Raw genomic sequence first — 18,303 nt, forward strand, 5'->3', positions numbered from 1 at the left:
GCACCTCCAAGTCTGAGGCCATGGTCCTCAGCCGGAAAAGGGTGGATTGCCCTCTCCAGGTCGGAGGGGAGGTCCAGCCTCAGGTGGAGGAGTTTAAGTATCTCAGGATCTTGTTTACGAGTGAGGGTAGGATGGAGTGGGAGATTGACAGGACGATTGGGGCGGCATCAGCAGTGATGCAGGCACTTAACCGGTCCGTTGCGGTGAAGAGGGAGCTTAGCCAGAAAGCGAAGCTCTCCATTTACTGGCCGATCTACATTCCAACCCTCACCTATGGTCACGAGCTCTGGGTAGTGACCGAAAGAACAAGATCGCGAGTACAAGCGGCCGAAATGAGTTTCCTCCGCAGGGTGGCTGGGCTCAGCCTTAGAGATAGGGTGAGGAGCTCGGACATCCGGGACTCGGAGTAGAGCCACTGCTCCTCCACATTGAGAGGAGCCAGTTGAGGTGGTTCGGGCATCTAGTAGGGATGCCTCCAGACGCCTCCCTTGGGAGGTGTTTCGGGCATGTCCAACTGGAGGAGACCTCGGGGCCACCCAAGGACACGCTGGAGGGATTACATTACCCGGCTGGCCTGGGAACGCCTTGGGGTTCCCTCGGAAGAGCTGACGGAAGTGGCTGGGGAGAGGACTGTCTAGGCTTCTTTGCTGAGGCTGCTGCCCCCGCGACCCAGACCCGGATAAGCGGAGGACGATGATCGATATCTTTTTTGTGTCTTGTAGTGGACACAGATCCAGAGCCATATCTGTTTGAGCCGGAGTATGCAGATGAGGAACTCCAGGTGTTGGATGCTGAGCGGGCGAGAAGAGAGGCTGAATCCTCAGAGGCAGCGGAACAGCAAGGGGCCGAGGGGAGATGGAGGTCAGGGGAGGATTGGTGGTGTAGCTGCGGGGCTTGCAAACCTGTGCCTACGAAGGTGGAATCATTTTGCTGCACAGAATGGGATTCGGTGCTACCATCGTTGGGGAGGCCAGAGATATATCATCAGGAAGAAAACCGCTGCAGAGAGCGCATCACAAGGAGTGAAAACTTTGCAGCAATCATTAATCCTGGCGTGACTGAAACATTTTTTCATGTTCCTAAGATAAACTGGAAAAAACACCCCAGGCCTGCAGGAGCTGATGGACAGCTTTCAGTCAAGTGAGTAATATCGTCCGTGTCGTCTCTTTGTTTGCTTTTACCGAGTGACCTAGTGTACCTGTCCCAGAGCCAGCTGCAGCTGTTGCTCACCAGTGTATCCCTCCGCGCAGGGCATAAACACACTATAGTTCCGTGTATCAAACTTCTTCTAAAATGACTAAAAAGGACTCTCGTTTTTCGAATTAATGTTTAACCCTATGGGCCTGAACGACACATAGTACGTCCAAATTCACACCCGTTCTTCTCTGTGGATTTTCTCTGCGACTGTGCGTCATAGCGAGAAGCCACGCATATCACGTGAAACAACGGAACTGTAGTTTTCCGAGAAGGCTAAGCACTTGTTGGTAGTCCAATGTTTTCACAGGGAAAAAAAAAGATAAAGTTACACTAAAATGATGTATAACAGAGCTTTCATACAGCTCTGCACACACATTACTCTTGGATGGATTACTCGCGAATGCAGGCTCGCACAGAAATGCCACACATATCACATGAAAGCGCAGGAGCAGAGCTTTCCAATGATACCACACGCATCATTATGCTGTCATCCCATCATGCTATAAATACAGATTAATTGTCTACAAAATAAAAACCTGATGAATTTCTTTACAATCCATTATACAGATCTTGTTATCAGTCACTTCATATAGTGAGGAATATCGTATCTTACCACGTCTTAGGCTTGCGTGTGTCTCTCCCTGTCTATCCACATTTGTAGTCCGGCTTTCAAGATGCAAATATCTCCATATTGTCCAGCTGACACTCCATCAAACTTTGTATGACAAGACCAGCCACTTCACCTTTGCGCACCCAGACAACTGTAGCCCAATTATGCATACCTGACAGGGCCGTAGTCACCATATACATTGAGGGGGACACGTGCCCCCCCACCAATGCCCAAAATGTTCCCCCAGTATATAACTGAAACTGAAAAACAAATATTATCTTGGAGGACATCATTGCACTTGGTTGACTATTTTTCTATGATCTTAGATGTAAATATTGCACGTTTCTTTCAGATAAAACACATTTTTGACTTGTAAATGAGTCAATAGAATTTCTTGCAATAATGAAAAAATACTGGCAATCATGTCCGTCTGGCGCAAACCACATGTTTTGGACAGCTGTGAAGTGACAGAATGTCCCAGCATCATGGTTCTTATATTGCCAGATTCCAGAGAGTCTCCCCTCTTCATATGGCAGAATATGTCTTCTTCCAACTTGCTATATAAAATACAGGCACATAGAAGGACATGGAATGATGGCAAACCTGGTTAGCCCAGATTGTCCTGAAAAAAAACAAGATATAGCATGTGTATGTAGCCTTTATAATGACTGTGATATGAGCTTAAAAGTAAAGGCAGTAAAAATACCCCAAAAACGCCTAGGGCCCAAAGGGTTAAATGCACGTGTAGAAATACCAGCTTCAGGGTTTCTGTAACGTTTATTTGTTCACTTTTACGAGTAGGCTACTGACCCCCTATAGACTTCAACTGTATTTGCTAAGCTAAGCCGCTATGCTAACCTCTGAGACCCAGCCACTAGACATACATACACAAAAAAGATATCGATCATGTTGTCTCAATATGAAAATGACAGAGAAAGGGCATAACTCCCAAATCGTCTGAGTATTCCTTTGAAGGTATATCTATCCCAAGTATTTTATTAATTTCGGCTTTGGGGCATGTCCACACAAGATGACTGTATGTACCACAGCTATTTTTACATTTCAGACCTAAACTTCTCCATTGTAAACAGCGGAAAATTTGTGTTTGAGGAAGATTAACTTCTGTCATAAGTTGTGAAAATGATTTCAGAGTCCCACCTAAAAGAAATCCTGTATTTTAGAAATAACAGCGTCCTTCCATGTTTTGAAACCCACATCTAAACAAGATGGTGCAAAATCAGGATTATGTACAGTACAATGGGTGCCAAAGCAGAGTATTGATTTGTTATCCTAAAATGTCTATGTACCTGATTCCAGGATTTGAGGGTATTTCTAACGATAAAAATTTCCTTCATCCGCTGTAGTGAGCATGTATTATTTATTTATTTAACGGCATGTCTGAGAGAACAGGCTCACATCCAGTAGACTCCAAATCAAGGAATGTAGAATTAGGTTCATTTTTTATCCTTTCTGTAACATATCTAATTTGTGAAGCCCAGTGATAATACATTATACTGGTAAGTGCTAATCCCCCTTTGTCCACAAGTCGCTTACACTTCCATTCAAATTTACTAATAATACTATGTAGTGATTTAAAAAAAATTAAGTGGAACATAGTTAGGCAACATCTGCAGTGGATATAATAACCTCAGTAAAACATTCATCTTTATAATGGCAATCCGTCCAAGTAGTGAAATTGATAAAGGGTTACATCTTTGAAGATCTTTTCTAATTTCCTTTACTACAGGATCTAAATTCATTTTTTATCATATTGTCAAAAGTAAAAGAGACAAAAATGCCTAGATATGTAAACCCATTAGAAGACAACTGAAATGGAATGGATTTCAGTAAATCAGAGCTTCCTTAATTCCCTAGTGGTAAGGCCAGGGATTTCCCAATCCCAAACCCCAAACTCATTAAAGTAGTTAATCACAGTTAATGTGGAATGCTACTGGTTTATGCTGATAATGCCCCCCTTGGATATTTAATGAAATAATACATTTTTGGGGATAAATTAGCCTATTTAGGTTATTCTGGGAAATGATTGATTATTATTGTTGTTGCTGTTTTGAATGGGGGAGGAGAGCACTATACAAGCTGCTTCAGGGTATGTGTAAGCATATGAGGTTAAATTGATCCCTAACTTTTAGACTAAAAGACAACGGTCACCAAAAGATATCATCTAGCTATGGGGTGGTACAGATGGAACTTTTTGGTTATTTGTGTGTGTTTTTTTGTTATATGTGATATGTCCAGTTTTTTCAGGGTTTTTTGCTGTTGTTTTCTTATTTCATAAATCCTACCTGTCGCACCAGCCTGAGGGGTTGCAAGAGTATTTTCTTTTCTTTTTTATGAAGGACTAATATGGATAAATCATTACAATTAATTACATGGAATGTTAATATTGGACATCTTATCAAAAGGAAAATAATACTTACAGCTTTGAAAAAAGATAAAGTGGAAATAGCCTTACTGCAAGAAACCCATCTTTCACCTGAAGAACATCTTAAATTACAGAAAGACTGGGTTGGACAAATGTATTACTCATCTTTTAAGACAGACAGCCGAGGAGTGGCCTTTTTGGTTCATAAACAAGGACTAACTGATCAGATTTCTGATGCAGATGGAAGATATATTTTAGTGAATGGGAAAATTTGGGGCAAACAGATAACCATACTTAATATATATGCTCCTAATACAGATACACCCACATTCATTTCTGATAGGGTCTCCCCCTTTAATACTGGTACTTAGAAACAATGCGCACAACTCAAAATCTCAAGATATTGTCGGGTGCACAATTGTGATAAAGATTAAACAAACAAAACAACGGCACTCACTGATCCATGTTCTTCTGTATTTCAGTTGTGGACAGAAAACAAACGCGTTTCAGTGTAAAGCCATCATCAGCGTGGAGAACAAAAGAAATGACAATACAAATATAGATAACCAGGTGAAACCCAAAGTCCAATCAGTGACAAGACCATATGATTATATAATAGGATCCATGTGTGCAAACACACATGTGGCCTCCTCAAATGGAAGAGGTGTGGCCTCAGGAATCAACACTGAAGGGGTCACAGGTGTCACGAGCCAGAGAGAAGATCCACAGGGCTGAATGTCCCAGAACGGAGACACACATAAACTAGGGTTTCTGAACATAAGAGTAGCATAAGGAAAAATTATGAAAAATCTCTGCGATGGTCTCTTTAGAAATTACTCTAAGTGAAACATACAAATCCAAAATGTGGAGATTTAACTATGGGCTGAAATATGTGCCTCCAGAAACTGAATTTGAATCATTTATATTTGAATTTGAATTTCTAAACTTGAATAATTGCATTGAAAAACTGAATTTGAATCGCATCATTTGAAATTGAATCATTTATATTTGAATTTGAATTTCTAAACTTGAATTATTGCATTGAAAAAATGAATTTGAATCACATAATTTGAAATTGTATTGTTAATTTGAATCATTGTATTGAAAAACTGAATCTGAATAGTATAATTTGAAATTGAATTTATTTCTATATATCTTCACAATCAGTTCTCACATTTCAAATTCAGTTCTCAAAATTCAATTTCAATTTACTGTGACAGACATCCAGGTAGTTTAAGGATGAAGGAAGAGCAATCGAGCGCAGATACACAGGAGTCCTCTTCAGCCAATCAGTACCTACGTTTTTGAGCACGTAGGAAGAAGCGCTTGCCTTGATCCATAGACCATAGACAATAGGCTCGTTCGAGATGAACTGCGCCTCGCCTGAAAAGTAGATGAGAGCAGGCGGCCGCAGCGGGGGGCGGTGACAAAAAGCTGCGGTGAAGTCGGACAGTTTCCCGACAGTTTCCAGCAGCCTTCAGTCCGTACAGGAAGTCACAGACACACTAACATCCTGTCTGGAATGATGTCAATTCATTAAAAAAGTGATCAGACCCATATATCAGTTTATTTTCAGTCTCTACTATGATAGATTAATTTATTAAAATGCTTTACAGGTGATCTGTAGTTTATGTTCATGGTTTATCCTCTATTTGACATGAATTCTCCTGTAAATCAGCATCATATCAGTTTGACCTGTCCCCTCAACTACACAGGCTGAATAAACTGTGTTTGACTATAAGGTTAATATTTTCAGAGGAAAAAAAATAAAAGACAACAGCTTTCATTAAAGATCAGTCAGATACAGTCAGGGCTTCACATCTGTACAGATGTTAGTTTAAGAATCCTCACATCCCACTGACCACAAGTCTCTGTGTTGCTAAATACTTCAATAATTAAACCGGATGCAGGGGTAGGGTGAACACTGGCCCCTCCATCAAACCTGTTAAAGAACAGGTTTAAGTTGTTGGCTTTGTCCACATCGCCATCTATAACCTGGCTATTCTGCTTTGAATAGCTTGTGATGTTCCTCATTCCCTTCCACACCTCTCTGATTTTGTTGATGCTGCTACAGCTTACTCTCCACCTTTCTTCTGTAGTCCACAATTGTCTGTCTCAGTTTCCCCCTCAGCTTATGCTGAACCTCCCTGAGCATTCTTGAATGCCAACTTTTTCTGGGTGAGGAGCTGCTTGATATTATTGTTAACCTGGGGTTTATTACTGGGGAAGCAGCTTACAGTCTTTACAGGCATCACAGTGTCCCTACAGAAGTTTATATATTTTGTCTGAATATCCACCCTCCTGTCCATGTCTATGTCCATGTTGTTGTCCTGTGGCTCCAGTAGTCACAGTCCCTAAAGGAGACTCATTGGTCTCCGGGGACCACTTCCTGACTGAGCGGGTGGTAATAGACAACTTTAACACACCGGGTTTGTATGTGGGCTGGAGAGAAACCAAATTATGATCTGATGGTAGTAGGGCAGAGGCACTCTTGGCGTCCTTGGCATTTCCATAAAACAAATCCAGTGTCTTATTTTCCTTTGTGGGACAGTTCACATACTTAATAAACCCAGTCAGATGGGAGGAGAGAGTAGTGTTGTTAAAATCCCCCATTATTGCAATGAAATGCTTTAGGGTGCTGGGTCTGAATTCTAGCAACAGTTTTATGGATGATGTCACACGCCACTGCCATTGCTGGACGCGGTGGAATGTAAACAATAATGGCAAACAATGTGTGAAAACTCCAGTGGTACATAATACAGTCTAAGACCGACTGCAAACAGATCAATATCCTGACAGCAGATCTTGTCCTTCACCGTGACATGTCCAGGATGACACCATTTATTGTCCACAAGCAGGATCAATCCCCCACCTCCGTTTTTGCCACTCGCCTTCGTGTCCCTGTCCGCTTGCACAATAAAGAAGTCACGTAGGTTCACACAGGTCCGGGGGTGTTGGGGGCTGCAGGCTGGTCCCGTGCGGGTGAGCAGGGACCTGAGGCACCCCATAAATTTAAAGACCTCCCCTCCTTCTCCACCCTCCCTCCATATTATTATTATTGTTACTCATCATCTTTATTAATATTATTATTATTGATATTATTCTTACTATTATTATTGCAAAAATTATAAGTTTGCATTGTGGTATTTCTGTTTTGCTTTTTTGCTTCTACTTTCTTTTCATTTTCTTATTTATTTATTTATATTTTTTGTTTGTTTGCTCCCTTCTGTTTACTCATTTCTATTATTATTCCGTTTGCCTGTCTGACAATTATAATATTTATTATATATATATATATATATATATATATATATATATATAAAAAATACTCTCAAATCACACACACACACACACACACACACACACACACAAAACCACAAATGTTGTTGTGGTTCACACAGTAGTCAGGCACGTTATCATTCAGCCACATCGCCGTGAAGCACATGAGACTACACTCCTGTATAGTCATTGGCTCCTCACCTGTGCCAGCTGCTCGTCACACTTGTTGAGGAGTGAGCTGACATTCCCAATAAGGAGCGACGGCAGGAAAGGCTTGTATCTCCACCTCCTAGCCTTTAGCTTAGCTACTGCTCTGCAGTCTCTGAGTGGCTTCCTCAGCTCAGTCAGTATCGGGTGTCTAACTCCGTAAGTGATTCTTCTCAGAGCAAGAGGATCGTCCCTCGTGTACACAACTTTACACATCACGTTGGAAAGATTAATAATCATTTAAAAAAGAAAAAAAAAACACACTCAAATATGACTCAAAATCAGGATCTACTCAGGCTTGCTGCCACTCTGACCGATGCATCTTTAAAAAAAAAAAGAAAAAAAAAGACTCGCGCTTCACAGACTCTCTTTGCCAGATTGTTCTTGTTGATTGTTGGCAGAAACCACTCTGCCTTCTGTCCCCGACTAAGAGCTCCGCTTCCGCCTTCCTGGTTCCTGTTTGTCTGTTCTCCATGGCTGTTTGCAGAGATCATCACCCAGCTCTCCATAGTGAATTTACCGGTTCATCCATCTGTGGACTGTGCTGTGGATTGCTTCGCCGTGTGGTTGGACATTCCGCCTTAGTGTGTGCACCGCAGATTCCACTTATCACCGCTGCTGACAAGATCTTCTCTGTCTACAGTTGGCTTTGCACTGGTGTGGCAGTTTCTCCTATGAGCAAACAATGTTTGCTTTGTGTGTGTGTCCGCTGGACGCCAACTACTCATCTGGTTTCGGCTTCAGTATTCCATGCCAAGAGCTTTGGACTGATTCGATTTCCTTGAAAGCTCTGAACCTGAACATTGACTTTCTCAGTTGCTTCATCAGTTTGCTCTCTCTGTACTTATCTAAGCAGTGCATTAAAGCTCATTATCAACTGTTTCACCTGTCTACAACTCTGCTTTTGGGTCCAACACTCACCTGTTACAGTATCCTACATATTTGTGGATTCAGGTGTATTTCATGAACCTTAAAATACAAGGTTATTGTCTACCAGTGGTCCCCAGTGACCTCCATGCCACCCCACTCATTTACCAGAAAACGGTGGCGCATCAAGCTTTTGAGAGCCAGGGATGAGAGCAGGTGGGTGAGCGGACAGGCATTAGATCTGTGCAGTTCCAGAACAAAAACACCTAACGTCCAAAACACAAGTTTCACTCTCAGTGGTTTCTGTGACATGACGCCACTGTTTCAACACAGCATGCAGCATGTGAATGCATGGCACATGTAAATATACAATTCTTAAATACAATAATTTTATATAACAATAAATGTAATTAATTTAATATTTATATTCATATACATATATAAACCACTGACAGGTGAAGTGAATACCATTGATCATCTCGTTACAATGCAATTTTCTTCTGGGAGTGTGACATGGTGCATTGTCCTTGTCATGTATCAGTTCAGAAAAGGATCTAAATGCAGAGCGGTAGGCAGGTGAATTCCTTTACATGTGTCCTGAGAGACTGGTAGAGGCTCCGAGGACCCTCCCAGGGCCAAGCCAGTTAACTACAATGGGTTAATGGCTGGAATTAGCTCAGGATGGGAAGGTTGCAGGCTGAGAATTGACTTAGCTGGTCTCAAGGAAATGGTTGAGCCTCTCACAGACGACATTCAGGTGGGGAACAAAGTGATCCACCCAAAACTTGAAATATTGTTGCTGTGCGGAGATTTCTTCTAGGAGCAGAGCATGCTGAAGTGGGTGAGAGTTTTTCTATAGTCTTCTCAAACTCATTAACCTTCTTGGAAAAAAGGCGTAGCTCTGCTGGGTCCATGTTTGGTCAGTTTGTTCCGTCATGTATTAGTTCAGAAGAGGACCCAAATCCAGAGCAGTAGGCAGGTGGATTTTGAACAAAAGGCAAGCTTTAACAAAGCCGATAAAAAACATTCAAAGCAGGCAGGTAAAAATCCAAAAGAAAGAAGAACCAAAACTAAACAGAAAACCAAAGAAAACCAACCGGGATAACACGATGAACACAGGAATGAACTCAGGGAAGAAGTCCAAAGGCAGGCAGGAAACTGAGCAGGGAACAACACCATGACTATGGGGATGAGCACACAAGACACAGCTGAAGTAAGTAGACACAGGCAAAAGGAGGGAAATGGGGATTGGCTGACAACATGGGTGTGGTGGGGAACACTAGGGTGGAGCAAACAAGACTAATACAGAACAGGTGTGAAGGGAAGACTCTGGAAACATTGAAGGACTAACTGGTGGACTGATGGAAGACAGGTGTGTTTTCCCACCTGCTTTCTATCACACCTGTCTTCCATCAGTCTTGTTAGCCTACTGCTCTGTGTTTGGGTCGTCTTCTGAATGACGGTCACATGACAGTCCCGCTGGGTGGCCACTGCCACTGGGGAGTGCCATTGGCATGATGGAGGGTCCTTGGTCTGTAACAGTGTTTGAGTGGCATCCACATGAATGCCAGGACTCAGAACATTCAGCAGAATGTTCGCAGAACATTGGATTTTAACGAGATTATCAATATTACAACATTACTCCATAAATACAGCCAGCAAAGAGAAAGGCAAAAAGGCAGACATTCTCTCTTTTGTGACTTTCACTGGGATAAAGTGACACTTGCATTTGAATAAAGGAAAGTTGAATTTAAAAATGTCATATTATGTTGAAAAAGTTTACTTTGTCCAAGAATAGGAAATCTCTCCCAAACAAACAACTGAGCATCTGCAAAAGAATCCTAACTCAAGGTAAACTTCAAGGGAATGATATCCAGGAACTGTCAGCAACTGTCTGTAAACCCACTTTCCAGCCAACTCAATTGCCAGAATAAATGCTGCAATTGTACATTTCTTAAACCACAGATATGTAACATTTGTTCATTATTATGTAGTGGATGCGTTCAAATTCTATGTTTCTTTACATTTCAACAACTTGGTTACCATGGTTAGGTTTACGCACACAAAACCACTACATTATGGTTACAAAGATACGTTTTGGCTTATAATACCTGGTTTTGGTGGCACTATGGCAATAAAAGCAGCTATATCTTGGGGAAAAAAACACTTTTTGTGGCACAATCCTCTGGTGATAACACAGCGACAGGTAGCTAAAAATCCACCACCATTTGGTGGCTAAAAAGCAGGTGGAAATGCAGAGCTAAAAACAATCACATTTGTTGTTTGTGGATCTTGAACAGTGGTCTGCAGCTTGGCAGGCATCTTACCAAGGTATCACGCCATACACCAGGCATATTCAGTTAGCGGCCCGCAGGCCACAGGCGGCCCAAAAGCAACCTCTGAGACCCGGTATTAAACGGCCAAAGGCAAATTTAATCAAGACTATAATAATAATAACCTCCAACATCATCTGTTCTTATTGTTACTTTTTAAAGTTTTGGTTTCATGTATCATCATGCTGCAACCTCTCTCCTGCTCTCTGTATATCAGGGCTGACCTCCTCCTCACAGCACACACACACACACACACACACACACACACACACACACACAGACAAAGAGAGACTCACAAACATGATGGAGTGAAGTCAGACAACAGCTGTGAGGCTGCAGTGCAAATGAAGGCAATATAACTCCAAGATTACTCTAGTTGACAACTACGCTTGTTACTGTGAGTAAGTGCAATAAAACCTCTGACAGTAAAAAGCCAATACTTTATCAATACATGTGTTCAGCATGTAAAAAGCCATATTTCAATCTGCTCTGTCCACAGTCTCTCATTCACCACTATTATGGTTTACGATTATGGTCTACACAAGCACACGCTAGTGGGACTAACTAAAATAAAAGCTGTCTGTATGTAGTCTAACACTTAATCTGAAAATGTACCTGACACAGCCAACCTGCAGACAGTGAGTCTCCTCAGTAGAGGGGGGGCAGAGAGCAGGATAAATGACTGATACTGATGTCTGTTCTTCATGCTTAGATTATATTACTTTTTTCATTCAGAATTGTGTCAGGAGGAATATTTATTTCATTGACATGTTAGGTTTGTTTCCAGTGAGATATTATTGAGTTTATATAGTGACTTTGTTGTTGTAATTTAATACAGGAGTACATTAAGAAGATGCCCCCAAAGGATGAGCTGCTAAGTGATTGCCTCAGAAAACAGAAACCTGATGAGAGCAAATAGGTGGAGGAGCAAACAACATGGAGGGACAAGCCCCTACCTACATGGTGCATTCCACCGTCAGCTAGAGGAAGTGGCTGATATCAAGAAGACCTACCAGTGGCTGGAGAATGCTGGATTGACAGACAGCATGGAGGTACTAATCACTGCAGCACAAGAACAGGCCCTAAGCACAAGGGCCATAGAGGTCAGGGTTTACCACAGCAGATCAGACCAAAGGTGCAAGCTGTGCAAAGATGCCCCTGAGACAGTCAAGCAGGATCAGCATACGAAGAGGCACAACCAAGTGGCTGGGATAGTGTACAGAAATATCTGTACCCAGTATGAGCTCGAAGTACCCAAATCCCGATGGGACACACCACCAAAGGTGGTTGAGAACAACATCCTGTGGGACTTCCAGACTGACAAACAGCTGCTAGTATAAGTAATGACGGATCTTTATGGCAGTACCAAAGAATATCTGTTTCAAAAGGGCTACTGTTGCTTTGAAAGAGAATGGGACAGTCCTGACATCATACCCCATGACCCCACCCACCAGCTCCTCATCCCTCACCTTAGCAGGGGCCTGGGCCTTCTCACGTCTGCCTGCCTCAGAGCTTTAACGCCTCACTAGAGATATACTTTGTACCAGCCTACTTCAAGACCTCTACCATCATGATTGTCCCCAATAAAACAAGAACCAGAGGACTTAATGACTCGCCGTCCTTCACATGCCTTACTCCACCTGCATGTGGATAACAGACTTGATGTCTTTGTTACCAGCATTGGCAGTGTTAGTAAGGCTAGTGGTGCTGACTTAAATGCTAAAGGGGGTTTGTGGCTAAAATTGAAGGTGCTTACTCAGTGGGGCTACCTGGAAGGAGACCAGTGGGTGGCCACCATGTTTCTGCAGCAACGTTACCAGCAGTAATCGCAAATGAGCGGGATGCAAGCTAGCCTTCACCCAACCTGGCTGATGCGCAATGCAGAGCAGCCAAGGCTAATGTTAGCTAAGCAGTAACGGTGGCCAGTTCAAATCCCGCTTGACTGCTTGACTGCTTAGAGCTCCAACTATGTGGCACCTCAGGAGACCTGCCTGTTAAACTCCTCATATTTGCAGGCCACACAACAGTCCATGGCCTCATCATCTGATAAGTCTACATATAGCTGGCCTTCTGCTGTGGTCAGAACAACCAGGAGCTGAAGTCTCCTTAAACTATAAAGATGAGGGCAGACTTCAAGAGGAGCCCCACAGCACAGCTGCCCATCACCCCTCTGAACAGCACTGTGTCTGCTGTGGAATCCTTCAGGTTTCTATGATCCACAATCTCCCAGGACATAAACTGGGCATCCAACATCAACACCATCCTCAAAAAAGCCCAGGAAAGGATGAACTTCCTCAAGAAGCTCAGGTAGTTCAGCCTGCCTCACAAGCTTCTAATACAATCTTACATTGCAGTAACGCAGTCCTCTCTCTGCACATCCATCACTGTGGTTTGGATCAGCCACCAAACAGGGCAGGAACAGTCTACAATGGAATGCCAAAACTGCAGTACCAATCACTGGTGTCAGCCTGCCCTTGTTCCAGGACTTACACACCTCCAGAGTCAGTTAACATAGTAACGTACCAGACTTTTGTATTGTTTCATGTGTTTACAATGCATAATTTTGAGTTACTAATAATCATTACATAGGGAGGAGCGGGGAACATCCTACTGCAGTGAAATTTATTTAGTTCAGATAATTTAGTTCAAAATAATCCTGTACGTGTGTGCATGCATGTATGTGTACTGACCATGGAGTCGTCGTCAGCGATGAAGACGGTACAAGCCTGAGCCTGCATGAAGGACAGGATGGTTCCTGCGATCTTCCTCAGTAAAACCTCCAGACTCTGCTGCTCCTCAAAGATTAGACTGGCCAGGTCCAGCAATACCTGCACACACACACATACACACACACGCACAAACACAGAAGAATACATCATGTTCCGAGCTGTGTCTATGCCCACACACACACACACACACACACACACACAGAGACACATATTCACACCCACCTGATTACGTCTGTTTTCTAGCTGCGATGTCTCATACAGCTGAGCGTTGTGTAGGACAATGCCTGAAAAGGCCAAATAGGCTGAGAAGTCCTGTTGGAGAGGAGCAGAACAGCATATGAGCACCACAGGTAAAGAACCGTCAGGAGGGAATTACAGAAAACACGACTGGACTGTTTCGTGGGGGGAAAAAAGCTACATCAGTGAAGAAAAAGAAGGAGAAAGGGAAATGAAAGATGATATAAGGAAGGACACATACAGGTGAAGAAAGATGGAGTGAGGTTAAGGACAGTTTTTCATTCAGTGTATCTAAAAGACACATATTTTGACACAGGTCATAACAGCTAGGTTATGCCTCTGTTAACAGTCTGCCCAACACCTTAGCTGACAGCAAAATATCTTGCAACAACAATTTTCTGAATTTAGACACATAATAAATGTGGTTATTATGGGTGAACCAGTGAACTTTACTAACATTTTCATCCTGTTCAGTGAAGGCACCGTCCTCCCCATTTTTGTTGATAGCCTGAGCCACTCCAACTACCTGTAATGGACAGGATGAAGAAAACATAACAAAAATTGCTCAAAATGAGAATTAGTTCCCATACACACCCCAGGGTTGTATGCCTCCATGCACCAGTTTCTCTTTAAAGTTTATATCCATGTCTGTGAAAATATGGATGCTTCACACACATTTTCCACCCGGCAGCTCAAAAGATCTATACCATCAGCACAGTTTCAAGATGGACACCCAAGATTAGTCATCAGTTAAGTATCTGACCAAATACTTCTGCTTCTGTTCCTCAGCTATGACACTGAATAATGTCCAGAAAAGTGTTTTATGCAGAACAATATGATGTCACATTGAAGTTGAACTTTGATCTTTTGGATAAAAAAATTTATACATATACGTTATAGCCAAAAACAGGTGAGGTCACACTGACCTTGACCTTTGACCACTGAAATCCAATTAGCTCATTGAGTTGAGTCCAAGTCAACATCTGTGCCAAATTTGAGGAAATTCCCTTGAGGCATTCTTGGAATATTGTATTTACAACAACAGACAGATGGGATGAACAGACAATCCGAAAATATAATCCCTCTGGCCACGGCTATCGCTGGTGTGGAGGCATAAAAAGGACTTGGTGTATAGCTTGTGTTGACTTGTATTCTGAAAACCAGTGTTGCAGAAAATACACTCAACTTAAAGTTACCCTGGCTTTTTTTGTGGTTTACATTGGCAAGTAGAGTTCTGTGAATTGTCAATGTTATGTCTTGATTTGCACAAGATTATTGATACGGTTTCTAATCAACAATCTCAAGGCTACCAGAAATCCCATTAACATCGAACATGGCTGTAAACAAGGCCTGTGTTGCTAAAGCTGTTTATTGGAAAAGGATGCAAATGTGAAATGAATTTAAAAACTCAATTTGTCCAGAGAGACTCTACAAATTCTAAAATATGGATGTTTCATTCACATCTTTAACCTAGCAGCACAGAAATCTAAACAATCAGCCCAGTTTTAAGATTAGTCACCAGTTCAGTATCTGACCGAATATTTCCCCTTCTGTTCCTGAGACATGGTGTTAAGTAATGGCCAGAAAAGTTTTTTCTGGCCAAAGTTTTTGCAGAACATTATAATGTCACAGTGAAGCTGACCTATTACCTATTAGATATAAAATGTTATCACTTCATCATTTTATTCTATCATACATTTGTGTGAAATTCAAAACAAATTCTTGTGTCAGGCCAAAAACATGTTTTGTGAGGTCACACTGACCTTTGACTACCAAATTCTAATCAGTTTATCCTTGAGACCAAAAGGGCATTTGTGCCAATTTTTTTTTTTTTAAAAAAACCCCAAGGCCTTTTCTGAGACACCCCATGACATGAAAATGAGACAGACGAGGTCACCACCAAAATCTTCAGTCTTCTTGAGATATCTCATTCAAGGCACGGAAGCATGAAAAATATATATGTGTATGTATGTACATATATATATATATATATATATATATATATATATACATACACACACACACACACACACACACACATATATATATATATATATAGATACAGTACAGGCCAAAAGTTTGGACACACCTTCTCATTCAATGCGTTTTCTTTATTTTCATGACTATTTACATTGTAGATTCTCACTGAAGGCATCAAAACTATGAATGAACACATGTGGAGTTATGTACTTAACAAAAAAAGGTGAAATAACTGAAAACATGTTTTATATTCTAGTTTCTTCAAAATAGCCACCCTTTGCTCTGATTACTGCTTTGCACACTCTTGGCATTCTCTCCATGAGCTTCAAGAGGTAGTCACCTGAAATGGTTTTCCAACAGTCTTGAAGGAGTTCCCAGAGGTGTTTAGCACTTGTTGGCCCCTTTGCCTTCACTCTGCGGTCCAGCTCACCCCAAACCATCTGGATTGGGTTCAGGTCCGGTGACTGTGGAGGCCAGGTCATCTGCCGCAGCACTCCATCACTCTCCTTCTTGGTCAAATAGCCCTTACACAGCCTGGAGGTGTGTTTGGGGTCATTGTCCTGTTGAAAAATAAATGATCGTCCAACTAAACGCAAACCGGATGGGATGGCATGTCGCTGCAGGATGCTGTGGTAGCCATGCTGGTTCAGTGTGCCTTCAATTTTGAATAAATCCCCAACAGTGTCACCAGCAAAACACCCACACACCATCACACCTCCTCCTCCATGCTTCACAGTGGGAACCGACATGTGGAATCCATCCGTTCACCTTTTCTGCGTCTCACAAAGACATGGCGGTTGGAACCAAAGATCTCAAATTTGGACTCATCAGACCAAAGCACAGATTTCCACTGGTCTAATGTCCATTCCTTGTGTTTCTTGGCCCAAACAAATCTCTTCTGCTTGTTGCCTCTCCTTAGCAGTGGTTTCCTAGCAGCTATTTGACCATGAAGGCCTGATTCGCGCAGTCTCCTCTTAACAGTTGTTCTAGAGATGGGTCTGCTGCTAGAACTCTGTGTGGCATTCATCTGGTCTCTGATCTGAGCTGCTGTTAACTTGCGATTTCTGAGGCTGGTGACTCGGATGAACTTCTCCTCAGAAGCAGAGGTGACTCTTGGTCTTCCTTTCCTGGGTCGGTCCTCATGTGTGCCAGTTTCGTTGTAGCGCTTGATGGTTTTTGCGACTCCACTTGGGGACACATTTAAAGTTTTTGCAATTTTCCGGACTGACTGACCTTCATTTCTTAAAGTAATGATGGCCACTCGTTTTTCTTTAGTTAGCTGATTGGTTCTTGCCATAATATGAATTTTAACAGTTGTCCAATAGGGCTGTCGGCTGTGTATTAACCTGACTTCTGCACAACACAACTGATGGTCCCAACCCATTGATAAAGCAAGAAATTCCACTAATTAACCCTGATAAGGCACACCTGTGAAGTGGAAACCATTTCAGGTGACTACCTCTTGAAGCTCATGGAGAGAATGCCAAGAGTGTGCAAAGCAGTAATCAGAGCAAAGGGTGGCTATTTTGAAGAAACTAGAATATAAAACATGTTTTCAGTTATTTCACCTTTTTGTGTTAAGTACATAACTCCACATGTGTTCATTCATAGTTTTGATGCCTTCAGTGAGAATCTACAATGTAAATAGTCATGAAAATAAAGAAAACGCATTGAATGAGAAGGTGTGTCCAAACTTTTGGCCTGTACTGTATATATATCAGATCCCCCACCAAAATTAATTGATTATGTGAATGGGTTCCGGCACCGGTTGTACTTAGCAGGGGAGATGGCTAAAGAGAAGCTGCTTTCCGCTCAGAAGAAGATGAAGCGGTTGTACAACCGTAGAGCTGAGCAGCGAGTATTTAGTCCTGGTGATCAGGTCCTGGCATTGCTGCCTTTGGTCCATTCGCCAATTCAGGTCAAATTTTCCGGTCCGTTCACTGTCCTGCATCAGGTGACCGAGCAAAACTATATTCTATCTACACCGAACCGTAGAAAACCAACCCAGCTCTGTCACATTAATCTTTTAAAACCCTACTATGTTCGGGAGCCCAAGCATCTGTCAGCCGTCGCAGCAGCGGGGGGTCCGTTGACAGCAGGAGAGGACGATGGGGTTGCAGCACCCGATGACGGGCTGCTGCGGGGTAGATTAAAAAACAGTGAGTCATTGAAGAATTTGAGTTTGCTGTTGGCTCATTTGTCTGAGGAGCAGAGGGTGCAGTTGCCTAGTTTAATTCAGCGCTATCCAGGTCTGTTCAGGGACACGCCAAGTCGTACACACCTGGTGAAACATGACATAGACATGGGACATGCACCTGCCATTTGGCAGCGCTTTTATAGAGGTTCAAAAGAAAAGCGCAAGGTCATGGACGCTGAAATCCAGTACATGCTTGAGAATGGTATCGCTGAGCCATCATCCTCTAGCTGGGCATTGCCCTGCTTGTTGGTCGAAAAGGCTGATAAAAGCCCAAGGTTTTGTAC

General features: G+C 42.4%; 1 protein-coding gene across 8 annotated transcripts in view; it reads right to left on the minus strand.

Annotated features, from left to right (window-relative positions):
- The window catches only part of pde5ab (phosphodiesterase 5A, cGMP-specific, b), a 287,017-nt gene that overhangs the window by 141,752 nt on the left and 126,962 nt on the right, over window positions 1-18,303 (minus strand). For all 8 annotated transcript variants that reach the window (XM_049568813.1, XM_049568815.1, XM_049568812.1 and 5 more), the window contains 3 exons: window positions 14,300-14,368; window positions 13,828-13,917; window positions 13,567-13,704 (listed from right to left, as the gene is read on the minus strand). In XM_049568813.1, the coding sequence (XP_049424770.1) occupies window positions 13,567-13,704; window positions 13,828-13,917; window positions 14,300-14,368 (297 nt within the window). The remainder of the gene's footprint in view (window positions 1-13,566; window positions 13,705-13,827; window positions 13,918-14,299; window positions 14,369-18,303) is intronic.

Source organism: Epinephelus fuscoguttatus, linkage group LG23, assembly GCF_011397635.1.
Source record: "Epinephelus fuscoguttatus linkage group LG23, E.fuscoguttatus.final_Chr_v1".
Taxonomy (NCBI): Eukaryota; Metazoa; Chordata; class Actinopteri; order Perciformes; family Serranidae; genus Epinephelus; species Epinephelus fuscoguttatus.